The sequence below is a fragment of the Melopsittacus undulatus genome, chromosome 2 (genome assembly GCF_012275295.1).
Source record: "Melopsittacus undulatus isolate bMelUnd1 chromosome 2, bMelUnd1.mat.Z, whole genome shotgun sequence".
NCBI classification, from domain to species: Eukaryota; Metazoa; Chordata; class Aves; order Psittaciformes; family Psittaculidae; genus Melopsittacus; species Melopsittacus undulatus.
The window spans coordinates 13,822,467-13,840,438 of record NC_047528.1 but is presented as its reverse complement, the minus strand read 5'-3'; the positions used below and the strand labels follow the sequence as shown (position 1 = coordinate 13,840,438).

General features: G+C 38.8%; 1 protein-coding gene across 1 annotated transcript in view; it reads right to left on the bottom strand.

Moving 5' to 3' along the window:
- The window catches only part of DYNC2H1 (dynein cytoplasmic 2 heavy chain 1), a 166,597-nt gene that overhangs the window by 26,971 nt on the left and 121,654 nt on the right, over positions 1–17,972 (bottom strand). The window contains exons 84-85 of the mRNA XM_005149725.4: positions 9,935–10,144; positions 5,199–5,288 (exon numbers count right to left, since the gene is read on the bottom strand). Coding sequence (XP_005149782.2) covers positions 5,199–5,288; positions 9,935–10,144 — 300 coding nt within the window. The remainder of the gene's footprint in view (positions 1–5,198; positions 5,289–9,934; positions 10,145–17,972) is intronic.

Sequence of the window (17,972 nt, the reverse complement as noted above, 5' to 3'; positions counted from 1 at the left end):
GACTGGTAGGACAAGCTGAGATGGGACTCCACCACCCATTGCCTGATGAATGAGTGGGAAAGAGCTAAGACTCTTCCTTCTATTGCCTCAAGAATTGGTGTGAGGAATTGAAATAGGACTCCACCAACCATTGTCTAAGAGATGGGTGGAAGGAGCTGAGGTAAACCTCTTCCATCCATTGCCTGGAAGAAGGCAGTGAAGAGCTGAATTGGGACTCCACCATCCATTGCCTGGATGAATGAGAAAGAGCTGATAACATTCTTCCATCCATTACCTGGAGGATTGGTGTGAGGAATTGCTGTCCATTATCCCAAGAATTGCTTCAGATACCTGTGTGTGTGCAGACACCCTGCAGCTGGCTGCAAGACCAGAAAAACTGGTCCACCAGGACCAGGAATATAAGGGGGAGTAAAAAAACACCAAAATGGGTGCCTTCAAGGGGACACCAGAAGGATGCCTCCATGAGGACACACACCACTGATGGACTCTTGGGAGACCCTCTACTCTGATACTACAAGACTACGAACACTGAAGAACTCCCACCACCACCAATGACAACAATGGATCCCTGGGACACAGCTGGATCCACGGTGGTGACTATCTCTCTCTCTATGCACCCTGAATTCTTTCATTTTCTCCCTTTTTTTCCAATCTGTCCTATCGCTACCCCCTTTATTACAATATTTTCCCTTTCTTACAATAACTTTATGTAATTTGTAATAAACTGCCCAATTACAGTACCTGACCTTGTTTGTATCTTAATTTCACTCTTAGGATCACAAACTGAAACAGCACTAGGTTTTTTCTCCAATCGGACCCTGACAAGGATGAGAGGTTTGAGAGTCGCATGCTGCAGATTGAGGGACTTGAAGCAAGACAGTAGAGAGAACAGTAAGTGTGAACAATATTTTCCTTGAGCAATGAACCACAGAAACAGGACAGGGCTATTCATGTTGTGTGTTTATGCAGCTGCTTGTAAAGGTACCATCATTCTCTGCTGGCCTGTGTGCGTTTAGCTGTGTCTGTGCAGAGCCTGTGTGCATGCCTAGTTTGGGATTCAAGATCACCCTGTACTTCTCAGATTTTATGCGCATATTATCTACTGATGAAGACTGATTTATAGGCTGGTTCTCAGAGTTCTTTAACTCTGTGAAAATTCAGCAGAATTTACTTCCTTGGCTTTAGAAGAGCAGACTTTCTGCATGTTAACAGTGAATGAAAACAGCTTCTTTGTCTAGACGCCTTGGGTGTGAAGGAAGAATACTATGTCTCCTATTCCCAGGAGGTTTTGTAGTAGCTTCGGCAGGCAACTTCCAACAGTTCAAACTTTATATACTTTGGGTGTCCAATCTATCTTTCTGGGGATATAGTTGTTGAAACAGATAAATAATAAGGGTTCCAAAACAGAAACAAAGTCATTGTACCTCAAATAGCAAAACATTAGTAAAACATCTCACACTAGGGGGTCAAACTGGTATCGAAATTAAATGTTAAAACCCTAGATTTCCCTCAGAGGGAACAAGAGATAACCTGGGGGAGGAGGGGGTAAGGAGGAGGGAGGGATTGAAGATTGAAGCCATCTGATCTTTGGGGTCCCTTCCAACCTTAACTATCCTGTGATTCCTGTGATAACAGCATCCCAGAGAGATATATACAAGTCTCTTGATAAATACAATTTTTTATACTATACTGTACTATACTACACTGCACTACACTAATACTATACTATATATACTATAGTTAAACACACAAAAACTTTAATAATTTATAAAAATAAAAATTTTCAGTATTCATAAACATTTCCTTGATTAGAACTCTGAGGAGTATTTATGAGTCTGAGCTGAACAGTCCTCCTTTTTCAGTGTACACTGCAGGCCTTTCAGCATTGACCAAACAGCCTTCCAAAGGAAGAACTGTTTTTATACATGACTTAGAAGCAGCTGAGTTCAGAAGAGTGAAATAATATTTTCATTTAAAATGTAAGGTATTGTTGGAATAAGAGGTGGTTTTATGGAAGAAGTGAAATCAAGCTCTTTACTTAGCTCTTCTTAAACAGAAAGTTCCAATTTATTGACCTGAAAGATTTTCCAGTGTTGATACTCATCTGACATTTGCCTGGGCTGCTGTTTTGCCTCTTAATAGTGTATTCTGGTTCTTTTCTCTATCTCTTGTTTGTATCCACGGCCATGAGAACACACTTATCTACAGACTGGCATGGCCAAATTCCATTATACACTGATACATATTATTGCTGAGCTATAATCATACACAAGAGAGGGAAACCACAGATTGTATTTAAGATCCTACCATAAGGAAACTAGTATCAGGGACCAAGAATTACAACCAACACAAAGAACTATGATGATTCATAAGCTTCATATCTCAATGTTGATAGCAAATAAACCACTGTAGACAGACAAGCTGAAATACAATACTGTAAAGTTGAATGTCAGCATTGCTAATTTGAAGTATTCAGAACTCTTAATCTTGGAAGAATGTTCAATAAAGAGAAATTTTGTTTCAATTGCAAGCAAAAGCTAACATCCAAATATCAGGATATCACCTGGGGAAAAATCACGTATTTCCATCAGCTCTATCAGCACAATATAATACACAGCAAAACATGGCTCTGTTGCATTTTGCATATAATGATTTGTTCATACTTCAAGTAGGCAGATTTCCTTTTTTTTTATTTTGTGTTTACTGACTGAATTCAGACCTGAGAAAGGCAGCACCTGTTGTTTTTCTGTCTGTTGTTGTGTAATGCTCCCAGAACATCTTTACACTTCGAAAAATTCTGCTATAATTATTCTACCATCTGGCCTACATTTTGGGTTCCTCCCAAAACCCTGACGAAGGCAGCTTTTAACTAATAAGCTAAGTAGAGACCTACTGCATCCTTAGTAGATGCAATCTTTCAGTATGACTTCAATGTCTCCTATTTTCCTCTTGAAAAATACCTAAATCCAATCTGTCTCAAAAGATGAAGGCAGAAGTCAAGATCATGTAGTGAATGAAACAGAGGGAGGTATGAATAACTATCAAATACCTATGAGGATGCAGATGGTCATATAAAACTTAACCCATCCAAAATATGGCTTTCATTGAAATATAAATCTGAAGATAATTTTCAGAGTTATGAGAAAATCTTAATTGAAGACTTTATTGAATTTCTGAATACTAAATCTAGACATAATTAATAAGAAATTACATTTATAAAATCAATAATGAAAAGTAACAAAAAAAGGAAAGTTAATTAAAAAATTATTAAGGCTAATCAAAATCTTGGTATAATATGCACAAATATGAATTGGAATCACATTTAAGGAAAATGATGATTCAGCTGAAATGCATCATTGGAAATAATCAACATTTTTCAGTAAAATACATATAAAAATAAACCCAGAAATTTTATTTCAGATGTGATCTGACTAGAAGCTTGAGAAGCAAAACAGACTGATAATGTTATTAGTAAGAATTGCTTCAAATAAAACTTCATGACATATCTGACATTAAAAAAACCCATAAAAAATATGTAAGAACCAGTACCTGGTCATTTGTCACTACTTTCTCTTGTCACTACCAAAAATTAACACAATTTACTGCTTATGGATACACACAAATGTCTACTGTAAAACTCTGCCTTAATAATCTGTCCGTCTCTTACAGTAAATAAATGTTTAAAATGGTAAATGATTTCTTCATAATAACTTTCATTAAAATAAGTAATCCAAGTGTACAATTTTGTCAGCAGTTTGAACAATGAGGAAGGAAGATTACTATCATGGTAATATAATGCAGCACATTTGTCAATACTTCACTCTAGTAATATATGGAAATAAGAACTTTTTGAATATGCTTGGTTGAAAATCATCTATTACTGGTAAAACTAATTTCATCCTGTTACACTCTGCCACATTATCTCTGCTTTTCATGGGAGGTGCACTCCACACAGATGCTTGAACTCTAATATCAGGCTTCCACTTAAAGTTGTGTAGTAAGGAAAATTGTGTGCAGTTTGGTCAGAACCAAGGCAGAAGGTGCAAACTGCAAGGTACCAACATTGCCAGCTCAACCACAAATGATGCTTTTTTAATAATGATGACTACAATAGTCAGGCAAAAGACAAAAGAGACTGAGTTCAACTCCAGCTATATGACCAAATAACATCTGAATATGCATTATCACTTATTGCTATACACATTTACACTTTATAACTTGAGCCTTTTTGTGAAGGAAAGGATAAAGAAAAGTTAAACATTAGCCAGAAGAAATGGTTTGCATAACAAGAATTTTATTAACACTTCGGAAACATCCGATAGTTTCTGATAAGTAATGATTAGAAATCATGTGTCCCTCAAATATTCCTTCTGATACTGACAGTCAACACTAATGTCCACAGAAATCTTCTTCATATCCCACTAGATAAGACTGTGTTAATCAAGGTCAAAACCAGCAGCTTTCTATTTATTGCCTGGAGGTAATCGAAGATCTGTCCCTCCTAAAGGAGCCTTCCTCTCTGGAAGATTCTCAGAGCTTCCTCTCTTTATATCCAACATGATGAAATCTGTTCCTTTAAATACTAATTAATTCAGATAAATAACCTTTTTATTTATCTGCCTGTTAGCTTAAAGTACATCTTCTGTCAAAATATAGATAAATCTACCTTGAATAAAATTTTTATATTTTACTGTCAGATTGTAGATTGATAAAGCTGTTGGGCCCTGCACCTTCTACTCTAGCCACTTGTAAACCTGGAGAATGCAGATGTTTTCTTTATTTGCCTTAAAGACTCGTCTTCTATGAATTTCCACATTAGCTCTATTAGAACTGCTTCACTTTTTTCTTTATACATAGCTCTCTACCAAATTAAAGATTATGTCTTTGATGTAAAGACTCATCTCAGTAAATATTTCATTTTTCCCCACAGTTCATCAGATAAACTAACAATTAAAATCTAAGATGTAAATCTATTATGAAGCAACAAACAACATTACTGTATTTAAATTTACTGACTTCAAATTGCTTAGTCTGCTGTCCTCGTATTTCTCATCTATCCTTAATTTTTCATATGTCTTTTCACACATCCAAAAATCCTTGGTATTTGAGCTTATATAGGCTTGCTGTAGTGCAATTCACATACTATACCATGTCACTGAACATCAGTGTAGTGAGGTAAAATGACTCTTTAAAATTACCTGTATAGCAAGTGCTCGGGCTACAAGACTTCTAAGATATTGTAAAGGATCTTCTGGACCTTCCCACTTGCTTTGCCATGTGATGGGGCACTGAAATAAAAATATATTTAATGAAAAAAACATCATCATTACATTTTAAGCTATCATTTTGAAGGAAATTATATAACCTGGAGATTAAATATATCTACAAAGAGAAAAAGCTGTATGAGTAGTATGTTGTTCAAAGCAAACAGCCACTAATACGAAGGTCGTATTCCCGATAATTATTTATGTGGCACATAGAGGATAACCTACAAGAACTTCTGCTATCCAGTAACAACAAACACTTCAAAAAGGACTAAGCTGAGTCCTTCTTGGAAAGCCATGATCCATCGTTGACCTGCAACCACTGGTTCTAACTCCTTTCCTGCTGCCTTCTCAGACTTGAACATGCAGTTGTGTTGCTCTGTAGTGAAGTGACTCTTCCACATGATTATTCTCTCATGTTAAAGTATTTGTAGAACACCTGAGAATAAAATCCTGCAAGATCTCCTGTGCAAATTTCTGACTTCAAAAACAAAAGCTGAAAAGGTCCTTTGTTAGATTCCCTCCTTATAAGGATAAAAACATAACTACCTACTCCACATGAATCTGTGAAGTACACTGAAATTGACTCTGCAAGATTGTCCTATTTATGCGAAACAGAATTGGTATAAATCATTATTTGTGGGATATCATACAATACTGAAGATACTGAACAGACTAAACATTTTATACTGTTTAACATTTACAGCTGTATTTTCAAGGGGGTTTACAGTCTAAAAGTGCATGTACTGAACAGACTGTCTAAATATGATCACAGAGGTTTGTCAGAAAAGGTATCTTTCAAAGAAAATATTAAATGTGTACCTTTTATAGATAAAACAAAAAAAAATATCTGGATCTGGGAACACTAACAACCACAGAATCACAGAACTGTAAGGGTTGGAAGGGACCTCTGCGGATCATCTAGTCCAAGCCACCTAGAGCAGGTTACACAGGAACATGTCCAGAGGGGTTTTGAATGTCTCCAGAGAGGGAGACTCTACAATCTCCCTTGGCAGCCTATTGAGTGCTCTGCCACCCTCAACATAAAGAAATTCTTCCCCATGTTGAGGTGAAACTTCTTGTGGCTTAGTTTATAGCCTTTGCTCCTCATCCTGTTGCTGGGCATCACTGAAAGGAGTCTCCAAACATCCTCCTGACACCTGCCTCTGAGATAGTCATATGCTTTAATGAGATCCCCTCTCAGTCTTTCCTTTAGACTAAACAGGCCCAGCTCCCTCAGTCTCTCCTTATAAGAAAGATGCTTCAGACTCCTGATCATCATTGTGGCCTCCACTGGACCCTCTCAGTAGCAATTTGTCTTTCATATACTGAGGAGTCCAGAACTGGACACAGTGCTCTAGATGTGGCCTCACCATGGTGGAGTAGAGGGGCAGAATCTCCCTCAGCCTGCTGGCCACACTCCTCCCAATGCACCCCAGGATGCTATTGGCCCTTCTTGCTGCAAGGGTGCATGGCCAGCTCATAGTCAACTTGGTATCTACCAAAACTCCCAGGTCCTTCTCTGCTGAGCTGCCCTCCAGTAAATGAGCCCTAAACCTGTACTGGTACTGGCAGTTCCTCCTCCCTAGGTTGCAGCACCTTGTACTCGCCATTGCTGAACCTCATTAGGTTTCTCTCTGTCCAGTTCTCCAGCCTATAAAGGTCCTTGTGCTGACAGCACAGGCTTCAGGTGTATCAGCCTCTCCCCCAGCTTTGTATCATCAGCAAACTTGCTATGAGCTCTAGCCCTTCATCCAGAACATTGATAAACAAGTTGAATAAACTAGAATACATGCAAGACAATTAATAAAGCACAGTTAAATGCATGGTGCTTTTTAGTATAATTATGATTTTTTGATTTTTTTTGTATTTTAAACTCAAGTACAACGCATTATCCTTGCATTTTTGCAGTCTTTTGCTAGGTATGGATTTACAGGCAGCTCACCAATCTATCATGTAGATGCCATTCACCTAATACTGCTAATATATCATTCAAATAAGTTGAAAGTAATAGCTTAGCTAATTGTCAGTATGGAAGCACATTTCAGGTGTACACTAACATATCATTTTTGCACAAATAAGGCATGCCACTGAAACCATTACACGTCACGTATTTATTGAGCTTCATGTTTCTATTGGGAAACTAACAGTTTCTTCAGAAGCTATAATCTTAAAATAACTACGATCTTGATGCTTTCAAATACAAGTTTTTAAAAATAGTCCTTTGTTACATAGTACATGACCGCACTAAACTATACAAGAACAGTGTATAGAAGATACATGAAACAAATCACAGAATCACAGAATCACAAGGATTGGAAGGGACCTCAAAAGATCATCTAGTCCAACCCCCCTGCAAGACCAGGGTAACCTAGAGTACATCACACAGGAACTTGGTCCAGGTGGGCCTTGAATATCTCCAACGTAGGAGACTCCACAAGCCCCTGGGCAACCTGTTTCAGTGCTCTGTCACTCTCACAGTAAAGAAGTTCTTCCTGATGTTAACGTGGAACCTCCTGTGCTCCAGTTAACACCCATTGCCCCTTGTCCTATCACTGGATATCACTGAAAAAAGCCTAGCTCCATCATCCTGACACCCACCCTTTACATATTTGTAAACACTGATGAGGTCACCCCTCAGTCTCCTCTTCTCCAAGCTAAAGAGACCCAGCTCCCTCAGCCTCTCCTCATAAGGCAGGTGTTCCACTCCCTTCATCATCTTTGTGGCTCTGCGCTGGACTCTTTCAAGCAATTCCCTGTCCTTCTTGAACTGAGGGGCCCAGAACTGGATGCAATATTCCAGATGCGGCCTCACCAAGACAGAGTAGAGGGGGAGGAGAACCTCTCTTGCCCTACTAACCACACCCTTTCTAATGCACCCTAGGATGCCATTTGCCTTCTTGGCCACAAGGGCACATTGCTGGCTCATGGTCATCCTCCCATCCACCAAAATCCCAGGTCCCTTTCGCCTTCACTACTTTCCAGCAGGTCAACCCCCAACCTGTACTGGTCCATGGGGTTGTTCTTCCCCAGATGCAAGACTCTACACTTGCCCTTGTTGAATTTCATCACGTTTCTCCCCGCCCAACTCTCCAGCCTGTCCAGGTCTCGCTGAATGGCAACACAGCCTTCTGGTGTGTCAGCCACTCCTCCCAATTTAGTGTCATCAGCGAACTTGCTGAGGGTACACTCAGTTCCCTCATCCAGGTCGTTGACGAAAATATTAAACAGCACTGGTCCCAGCACTGACCCCTGAGGGACTCCACTAGTCACAGACCTCCAGCTAGATTCTGCCCCATCACTTTAAGATGATAAACATAGTGAGGTGTAGATGCCATGAGGTCTAGCTGCCATGCCAAGAAAGTGGCATTAGCCTCTTTGGAAGGCTGCTACACAGATTGCCTTATGTTCACAACCCAGTAAAAGGACTTCTGTTAAGGTAAGTGGGTAAGTAAGCAGCTGAAATGCCAGAAACACTTTGCTCAATACATCAGGAAGCACTGATATTTCTAAGACCGAAAAATGCATATAATCTTTAAGTATAGTTTAGTGACAGTGACCAGCTTCACAGCTCCTGTTGTTCCCAGTTTAAGAGTGCAGCTTAAGCACATAAGCAAGCTATACTCAGTAACAAGAAATATTACTAGAAATACTAAAAAATGGCCATTATACGTATCATATGCATTCACTATGACTTACACTTTGCACCAATTTCTACCACGTAGTCAAAACATGCTTAAAAAGGCAATGAGATTACTAACATGAAAATGTTAATTTATTCTAGTTGTATTACAATTTTGCTAACAAACGCTGTCTTGTGAATCTGAAAACATAAAGCTTTTAATACTGTTTTAATTAGAAATTTGATCGATCAATAAATGTATAACAATCTTTTTTAACAGCACTTATTCCTCACATGAAGATAAACAAGATGTTAATAGGAATTACCATTCATTGAAGGGCAAATCTCAAAAGCAGTGCATTAGCATAAACACAATTTACCAGTTGCTGCAGGTGAAATAAAAATACAGCATTTCACATCAGTGTTTGACTATCTTTAGAATCCAATTATCTAGTTATTAAATACAAATCATGTTTGGCAGTCACTAATTGTACCAGTTTATTAACATGCCCAGAAAACATGGAGAAAGTACATGTACAAATTTTGCTTGCTTTTCTCATATATCAAGAATATAGGGTGAGATGATAGGATGGTATGGTAGGCACAGCTTGTCTGATGTGATAGGGTAATAATCCATATGGAGTAAAAGCAGACAGCAAATTGTGATTACAACTGCAGTAAAACTCAGATTTTAAAAAACTCTATTGGCTAATATGTTTGACTTATCTAGCATGATTTGGTATTTGAAATGGAAATAGTATTCCACCACTTCTAATCTTATCGGATTTGTCTTTCAGGGAAAGCTTGATAAAAGTATAATATACTCAGAAGCTTCTGCAAGTCCTTGAAGCAAGATTTTTCTCAGGTTTCATTCCAGAAAAAAGCATAGTTCTGCCTTAGAGTCGCTATCAATGTAAGAATTCAATTTTAGAGTCTATCAATAAAAGAACAGAAAAATTGATGACATGAAAATGCATATCAGAATTTTGTTCAGTTCCCTTGGGTCTCTTTATTGCTTGTAATGTAAACTCATGACAAAATGACTTACCTTCTGATTTAGCAGAGCAGTTGCTAGTCTTTGTACTTCAGAACTCAGTAAGGAGGTACCTCTGATGACTCTACTTAAAGAAGCAAGTGACTGGTGGACACTTTGCACAAGACGAATGGCATTGAATTGTTCCAGAATAATGAATGACAAGATTGGAGATCCTTGCTGTTCCACAGGAGGAGACACTTTCTGATGAATCAGGTTAGAATTCTAAAGAAGAACATATGACACCCAGTTAATAAACTCAGGGAAACTATTATGTTATAAAATGTAGTATTTGTTTAATATGCAATACTTCGCATAACCTTGTTAGCTTTGAAGTAATGCAGATATCCCCCCTTTCACGACACTGGATTAATGATACTTTCAGACTGTCCCTGAGATGTTCAATAAAGGCACCACTCTTCTTAGACAGCTCTCTCTAACTAATTACTTCAAAAGTACTGGAATATCTGAAAAATCATCATTTAGCTGAATCACTGCTTTCAGTATTTGTGTTAAGGTGTTAATAAAAAGCAGTTGCGTACTTAGCAAAACAAAATTGTACTGGTTACTATAAATCATGCTGCCAGATACAGCTCTTGCTTTGAGAAGAGTAGTTTGACCTGGAAGAAAATTAAATACAAATAAATAAAAAATAAAACATAAATAAAATTTTATGTGTAAATCCTGAGTAGCTCAGACTCTGAGAAGTACTGCTGCTTTCACACAGGCATTTTTATTACTTACTTCCATTCCATTACAGCCACTGAAAATCCAAATTTATTCAATAACTTCAAGAGATGGAATCATTTTGCAAATCTTAATTCTATGCAGCTTATTACATAAGTATATTTTAGCATGTGTTCTGAAACTGCCAACCTGACATGTGACAAGATGCTGCCCTGAATTCCTGTTATGGAATTTAAGCATTTATTGGAAAATTCTACAAGGTACAAATGTAAAAAGAAAACCCTAGCCTTTGAGGAAAAAAACGTTTTGCTACTTCAATTTCATAATTTATTTAAAGTAAAATTAGATTTTACTTTCTCTGAAGTAGCTCTTCTTAAAATAACAAGTAGTTTGTTTTTTTTTTTTTAGATTAAATAAACTTCTGAATTGTCACATTGCATCTCACTTTCCAGAACTTGTAAGATATCTGCCTCAATAATCATTCACAGGTACTTCAAGTTTGTCAGAACTTTCACCTATTTTTCATTTCAAGCTCACACTGCACTTAACTACAAAGCAAAAATGGGAGAAAAGCTAAGTGAAAGAGTAATACAAATATTTTGGTTTATGACTGACAGAAAAATGAATGATAAGGTCTTCCATCCCACATCATTAAAACGGTATACAACAAAATCACTTACTTTTCTAAGTGTAAGAAACATACAGTATTTAGAAATATTATGTTTTGCATTTTGCATCCTGAAATCACACTACCAGTTTCACTTCTGTGTTTCTGAGACCATAGTTTGTTGAGTATATATAAAATGTAATGTACAACTAGCAGAAGCTAGCTGATAATTTCTTATCGGAGTGTTTAATTGTAGAAATAAGGAAGAGCAAAGACATTGCAACTTGCAGGTTTTCCTCAATCTTTCACATATGCTGTCTTGATTCACAACTGACTTACTGAAAGTAAAGGTCTCTAAGTTCCTCAATACTGTCTTTTACATAAGTTTCCTATGACTTGCATATTCATTTCATCACCTTTTTTAACGCTTTCTCCTGAGAATTTTTTAAGACAACCCATCTGTCAGTTTTATAGGGAAATTAAACATGACTACCAATATCAGCTTATACATTTAATGTTCTACTACATTCCCTTAAAATCCATTATGTATATAATTCACATCAGCTTTAAAAATATCCTCATGACCTGCTTGGGAATTAAGATGAAGAACTGCTGAAGTACTAAGCACGTTTTCTAATCATAAGAAATGGAAGATAGGTTCTAATATTTAACATTAAATACTATGTTATGCAACCAATATTAAATTAGGTATATTTTGAGACTTTGATCATTTTCCCTCTTTCAGTTTTGTTACTATCTCAGTAAAATCATGCCTGACTAATTTGGTAGCCTTCTATGATGGGGCTATGGAACTGATGGACAGAGGTAGAGCAGCTGATGTCATCTACCCAGACTTGTGCAAAGCATTCAACACTGTCCCACATGACATCCTTGTCTCTAAATTGGAGACATCAATTTGACAGGTGGACCACTTGGTGGATAAAGAACTGGCTGGATGGCCACAAGCAAAGAGTTGTGGTCAATGTCTCAATGTCCAGCTGGAGATCAGCAATGAGTGGTGTCCCTCAGGGATTGCTATTGGGACTGGTCTTGTTCAATACCTTCGTCACTAACATGGACAGTGGGATTGAGTGCACTCTCAGCAAGTTTGCCGATGACACCAAGCTATATGGTTCAGTTGATATGCTAGAGGGAAGGAATACCATCCAGAGGGACCTTGACATGCTTGTGAGGTGGGCTGATGCCAACCTCATGAAGTTTGACCATGACAAGTGCAAAGTCCTACACCTGGATCAGAGCAATCCCAGGCACAGCTACAGGTTGGGCAAAAAGGAAATTCAGTGCAGCCCTGTGGAGAAGGACTTGGAGGTGTTGGTCAATGAGAAAAACATGAGCCACAGTGTGTGCTCGCAGCCCAGAAAGCCAACAGTATCCTGGGCTGCATCAAAAGGAGCATGACCAGCACGGTTGAAGGAGGTGATCCTCCCCCTCTAATCTGCTCTCATGAGACCTCACCTGGAGTATTGTGTGCAGTTCTGGTGTCCTCAACATAAAAAGGACATGGCACTGTTAGAACAAGTCCAGAGGAGGCCACGAGGATGATCAGGGGACTGGAGCACCTCCCATATGAAGACAGGCTGAGAAAGTTGGGGCTGTTCAGCCTGGAGAAGAGAAGGCTGCGTGGAGACCTCATAGCAGCCTTCCGGTATCTGAAGGGGGCCTACAGGGATCCTGGGGAGGGACTATTCATTAGGGACTGTAGCAATAGGACAAGGGGCAATGGGTAAAGCTTACACAGGGGAAATTCAGGTTAGATATAAGGAGAAGCTCTTTACTGTAAGGGTGGTGAGGTACTGGAATGGGTTGCACAAAGAAGTTGTGAATGTGGTGTTCAGGGCCAGGTTGGTCAAAGCCTTGGGTGTGGCATGGTGTAGTGGGAGGTGTCCCTGCCCATCCCAGGCGGGGTTTGAACTAGATGATCTTAAGGTTCTTTCCAATCCTAACTATTCTATGACTCTACAAGATAAGATTTCACATAATCTCACCTAAGCTGCTCCAGAGCTTTTCTTTGTTATCTTCCTAAACTCAAACTTTTTCAAACTCCAGTATGTTCTGAAAATTGCACCCTCAGACATGTAAAAAATGTAATAAAAATAAAACTCATATACCTCCACTAATTATGTATTTGATTCAAAATTCAGTTTTGGTGGTGATGGTGCATTTTAGACACCTCCTTCTAGCATTGTGATATACCCATTCTTCCTCTTCCTTCAAGTCTCTCTGCCTGTTTTTTTTAGATATTAGTCTCTCACTGTTTATTACACAAAACTGTCACTGCTGAAAAAAAGTTCTTTTGTTAAAGCTGAGGTTCCTAATGTTTTAGGTAAAAGAGCAATAGCCCATTAACTTTCAAATTACTTTTACAATTGTCTTGCAGCACTATGCAACTTCATGAAAATACTTAGCCTTCAATTTACAAACACAACAAAAAAAAAGGCAGAACACATCATGGCAGCTTATGATCACATACTTAGCAAAAATTATTTTGAAGCAGCTGCTCCCAAATTTTTATTATAGGTGGGCTTTCTAACTTTCACAGAGATACTAAAGGGCTTCCCTGAAACAAGGCAGAAAATGCATCCACCTGACAACGAAGTATGGCACTGGTTCCTGTCTCTCTCTACTCATGACAGACAGTCATTTGGACATGATAAAACACTTAGGCAGCTCCATTGCATCCTGGTATTTTTTATGCTTCTTTGAAAACTATGAAACTATGGGCAATGCCAGAGTTCTGTTGGACTGTGACTTCCAACTGATCCAGTTATGTAACAATGAAGTGCTTATATAGATCCTTATCTATATGTATTGCCATTGCAGAAGGCTATGTGGGAAGAGTCTTGAGGAGAGAGGCTTGCTGAAATACTCTGATGGCCCAGCCCTGGCCAACAGGATGTTCTGGTCCCTCCTTCCACATTAATGAAGATTTTTTCTTTTTTTTTTAATTTGTGTAACATTTGTTTGATGAGTTATTCATTATTTTTAGTAAGGTCTTTCATGAAAACTTATACTGAGCAACTGCATATGTAGTTAATAGCAGGTTCATAAGAGTGCCATTAATATGATTATAGTTAAGCTATTATTAAATCATGCTGAAAGACACTGTAGAAGCAGTTTTAGGACAGTATTCAGTACAACGGTGTTTTCAAAAGGCAAGGATTAAAACGCATGTTTTCAAATCAAGCTAATATAGATGAAAATGTCAAGACAATCTGTATTAGCCCTGAACAGCCAAATAAAAAGGGGAAGTTTGTTTGTGTAACTTTCAACACAGGAGCACTCTAATTTAAAGCAGATTTTAAGTATCTATTTGATTAAACTAAAATTCAATAAAAAATTCCAGAGTCTGCATTTTGGCTGGACTAATAAACTGTGGATGAAAGGGGGGTAGTTTCCATGATTCTATATATTGTTATGGATACAAAAAGAATAATAAACTCCCCAGCTCAGTCATTTCAGAATATCTGAATAAGTTACAGGCTATAAAGTTAATTCTAGCCCAGCTATACCCAGCCATAGGGTATAGCCATAGGGTAGTTTAACTGGATGCCAGACACTCACCAAGACACTCTATCACTAAGATACCCTTAGCAGGACAGGGAGAGAAAATAAGATGAAAAATTGTGCTGTTCAAAATAAAGGCAGTTTAATGAAAAACAACAAGAAGACACCAAAAGAAAAACCCAACCAACCCCCCCCAAAACAATGGAAGACTGCATGAGGAAGCAAAACCAAAGCAGATTTACTTTCTACTCCCCATCAGCAGGTGATGTCCAGCCACTTTCTGGGAAGCAAGCCTTTTTGCTTGTTTCCCTCCTCTCATGTTCCTGAGGTCCACCATCTCATGATCACTGCAACCAAGGTTGCCTCCATCTTTCACATCGTCAGCAAGTTCTTCCTTCTTGGTAAGTATGAGTCCTGTAGATTGCCTTCCCTTACTGGATCCTCCACTACCTGAGTTGCGAATCTGTCAGAATGAACTACAGAAACCTCCTGGATTGCCTGTGCCCTGTTCTTCCAGCAGATACCAGGGTGGATAAGTTTCCAGAAAGTTCCCTCACAAAGACCAGGCTCTGAGAATATGAGGTTTCTTCCAAATGAGAAAGGTCTCATCTACTTCTTTCTAACCACAGAAAGAAGGGCCCATAGCAGATGGGCAGAAGGGCCCAACACTATAATGTTGACTTTTTATCCTAATTTACAAACTCTCAACTGGCATGTTGTACATCTCCAGGTAGAGTTCCATGCATTCCCACTGGTCTCGCATATAAAGGGCAACTCCATGTCCTTAACTTCTCAACTTTTCCTCCCAAGAGATCCATGGCAGTACTACTGATGTGTAAGCCCATCATGTCCTTGTGACCCCTATGAGATCAGAAATCTACAACTGCATGCATACCTCTAATTCTTCTTTGTTCCTCATTCTGCACTCATTAGTGTACAGGCAGCTTGATGATTTCCCAGAAAGGTGTGAGAGCATTCCCCATAATTCTGTAAGGCAGGCACTTCCTTGTTCCTCTGAACATATTTTAGATGGTCCCCCTTCGGCTTTGTTTTGTTGATTTTATTGATGATGATGTTTACAGACATACTTTTTCTGCCAACGTGGTCAGCTACTTTTTCACATAATTTTTGGTCATCTTCTCTCCATATTGCTACTTCTGTTTTAAAACTCTTCTCACCAAGTTGGCCAGCCTGTTGGCTCCACTTAGTCAAGTGGACAAGTTCTCTTTTGAACAAGCAATCACCAATCCTCAAAAAGTGTTCCATGGTCATAAAACCCAAAACCCTGTTGCTGATATCAGCTGTGCAACCAGTTGTAGGATTTGTCCACTCCTCACCTCCTCCACCTTCACTGTACTGATCAAGAAGAAAAAATATCTAGTCCCCTGTCCTCTTAAGCACTACCTCCAGACCCATGAAGTCATGTTTTATATGCTCCACAATAAGCCTGGCAGTATGACTGAGGCTATGTGAATAAGCATCAAGAGCTAATAGTCCAAGGGCCAGAACAAGCCTTGGCAGTCTTTCCACAGTGTACCAGATCTAAGCCCCTGGCAAGCAGCAAACCTTCCTAGATGACAGATCAGGTCAGAAAATGGGAGCATCCTTCTCTGCACAGCAAGGACTTGCCCACTAATATACCTTACTTCTTCCTCCTGGTGCTTCTGTTTGGATCTGGTTTAGCAGGCTTGAGAACACTGGATAGAGCTCCCAGCCTCTTGTCAGCTATGAGGGCAGTAAATCTGTTCTATAACTGCAGGTCTTGAGATGGAGCAGAAGCCTTCCTCCTGGTGCCAGAAGTCACAAGCTTCCAGTCTTTGCCACCCTGTAAGTTTTTACTTCCTGTCACAACAGACATAGACTCTGCTGGCACAACCTACAGAAAAGTTGAGGGCTTGGCTCTTCAAACTGCAGTGTTTCAGAAAAGATTCAGCTAATCTATTTGTGATGCTGCAAAGTCCACTGAACTCCTCCAACAGCTTCTTAATTTGATGACACAGGTCCTCAACAAGCATACATCTCCTGCAGGCTGAAGAACGTTTTCTACTGTCCCAGCCTCAGGAAGAGACACCAGCCATCCCCTGCAGCTTGAGATCTGTAGAGATCCTCCTTCTACAGCTCTGTCTGAGTCCAGAGAAATACCCAGCCAAATGCTGTCCATTATTTTATCTAAATTTGGCACCAGATTACAGAATACAAAAGTGATCAGCATAGGGTACTGAGAGTGTACAGATAAAATTATGTCCACAATTAAAGATTATGATCAATTACTCAATTATAAATTCTACAGGACAAACATATGTCAAGTGGTAAATTTTGCTATGCTTCAAAATCATCAACATTTACATATACAATACTTATTTTCAAGGTATTTGTAAGATAATCCTTTTTGAATTAATCCTTGATCTACATACTCAACACTGGAATAAAAAGTTCTAAAACATACTTAATCTCTGTCTACATATTAACAAGCTTTTAAGCATATTTTTTGCCTCTGGAATAAAAAATAGCTGATTTTAAAAACAGCTTTGAATTTATAAACAGATTAGCTAGATTTTGTTCAGACATATACTGGACACTTCTTGAGTTTCAGTAGTTTGAAACAGCTGTTAGACCATTATTTCCAACTACTCTTAGTGATAAGCAAATTTGACAGGTAGAAGACTTGTATTTGCTTCTTGTACATATAATGGAAGGTATTGTCAGAATCTATCCCGTCTGATATCTACTTTACAACTATATGTAAACAACAGATAAATGGTAATAATAAAGAAGAACAACATCATTCAACAAGGCCAAATGCAAGATCCTGTACCTGGGTCAGAGCAATCCCCAGTAACAGTAAAGACTGGGGGATGAAGGGATTGAGATTGGCCCTGTGGAGAAATGTGGCATTTCATGACACAGACTCAAGTTGATGCAGAGACTCAAATCCTCGTTTATTACCACCAAGCCATTTTTATCCCCTTGTTCGGTACTTTCCCAACCTGCACATACATCCAATGTTCGATTTCATTTGCCCCTGTAAAACTCTCCAGGTAAATAATCCAATCACAATGTTGTAGACCCCCTCACAACCCCCACATCCTCTGGCCTTACACACCCCAACTCATCGCCCCAAGGCTTGTCAAAGCACCAAGGCCCAGAGCTCATTCCCAAACTGTTCTTCATGCAAATCTTATCGACTTCACTCCCCACAGGGAAGGACTTGAGGATACTAGTAGATGAAAAGTT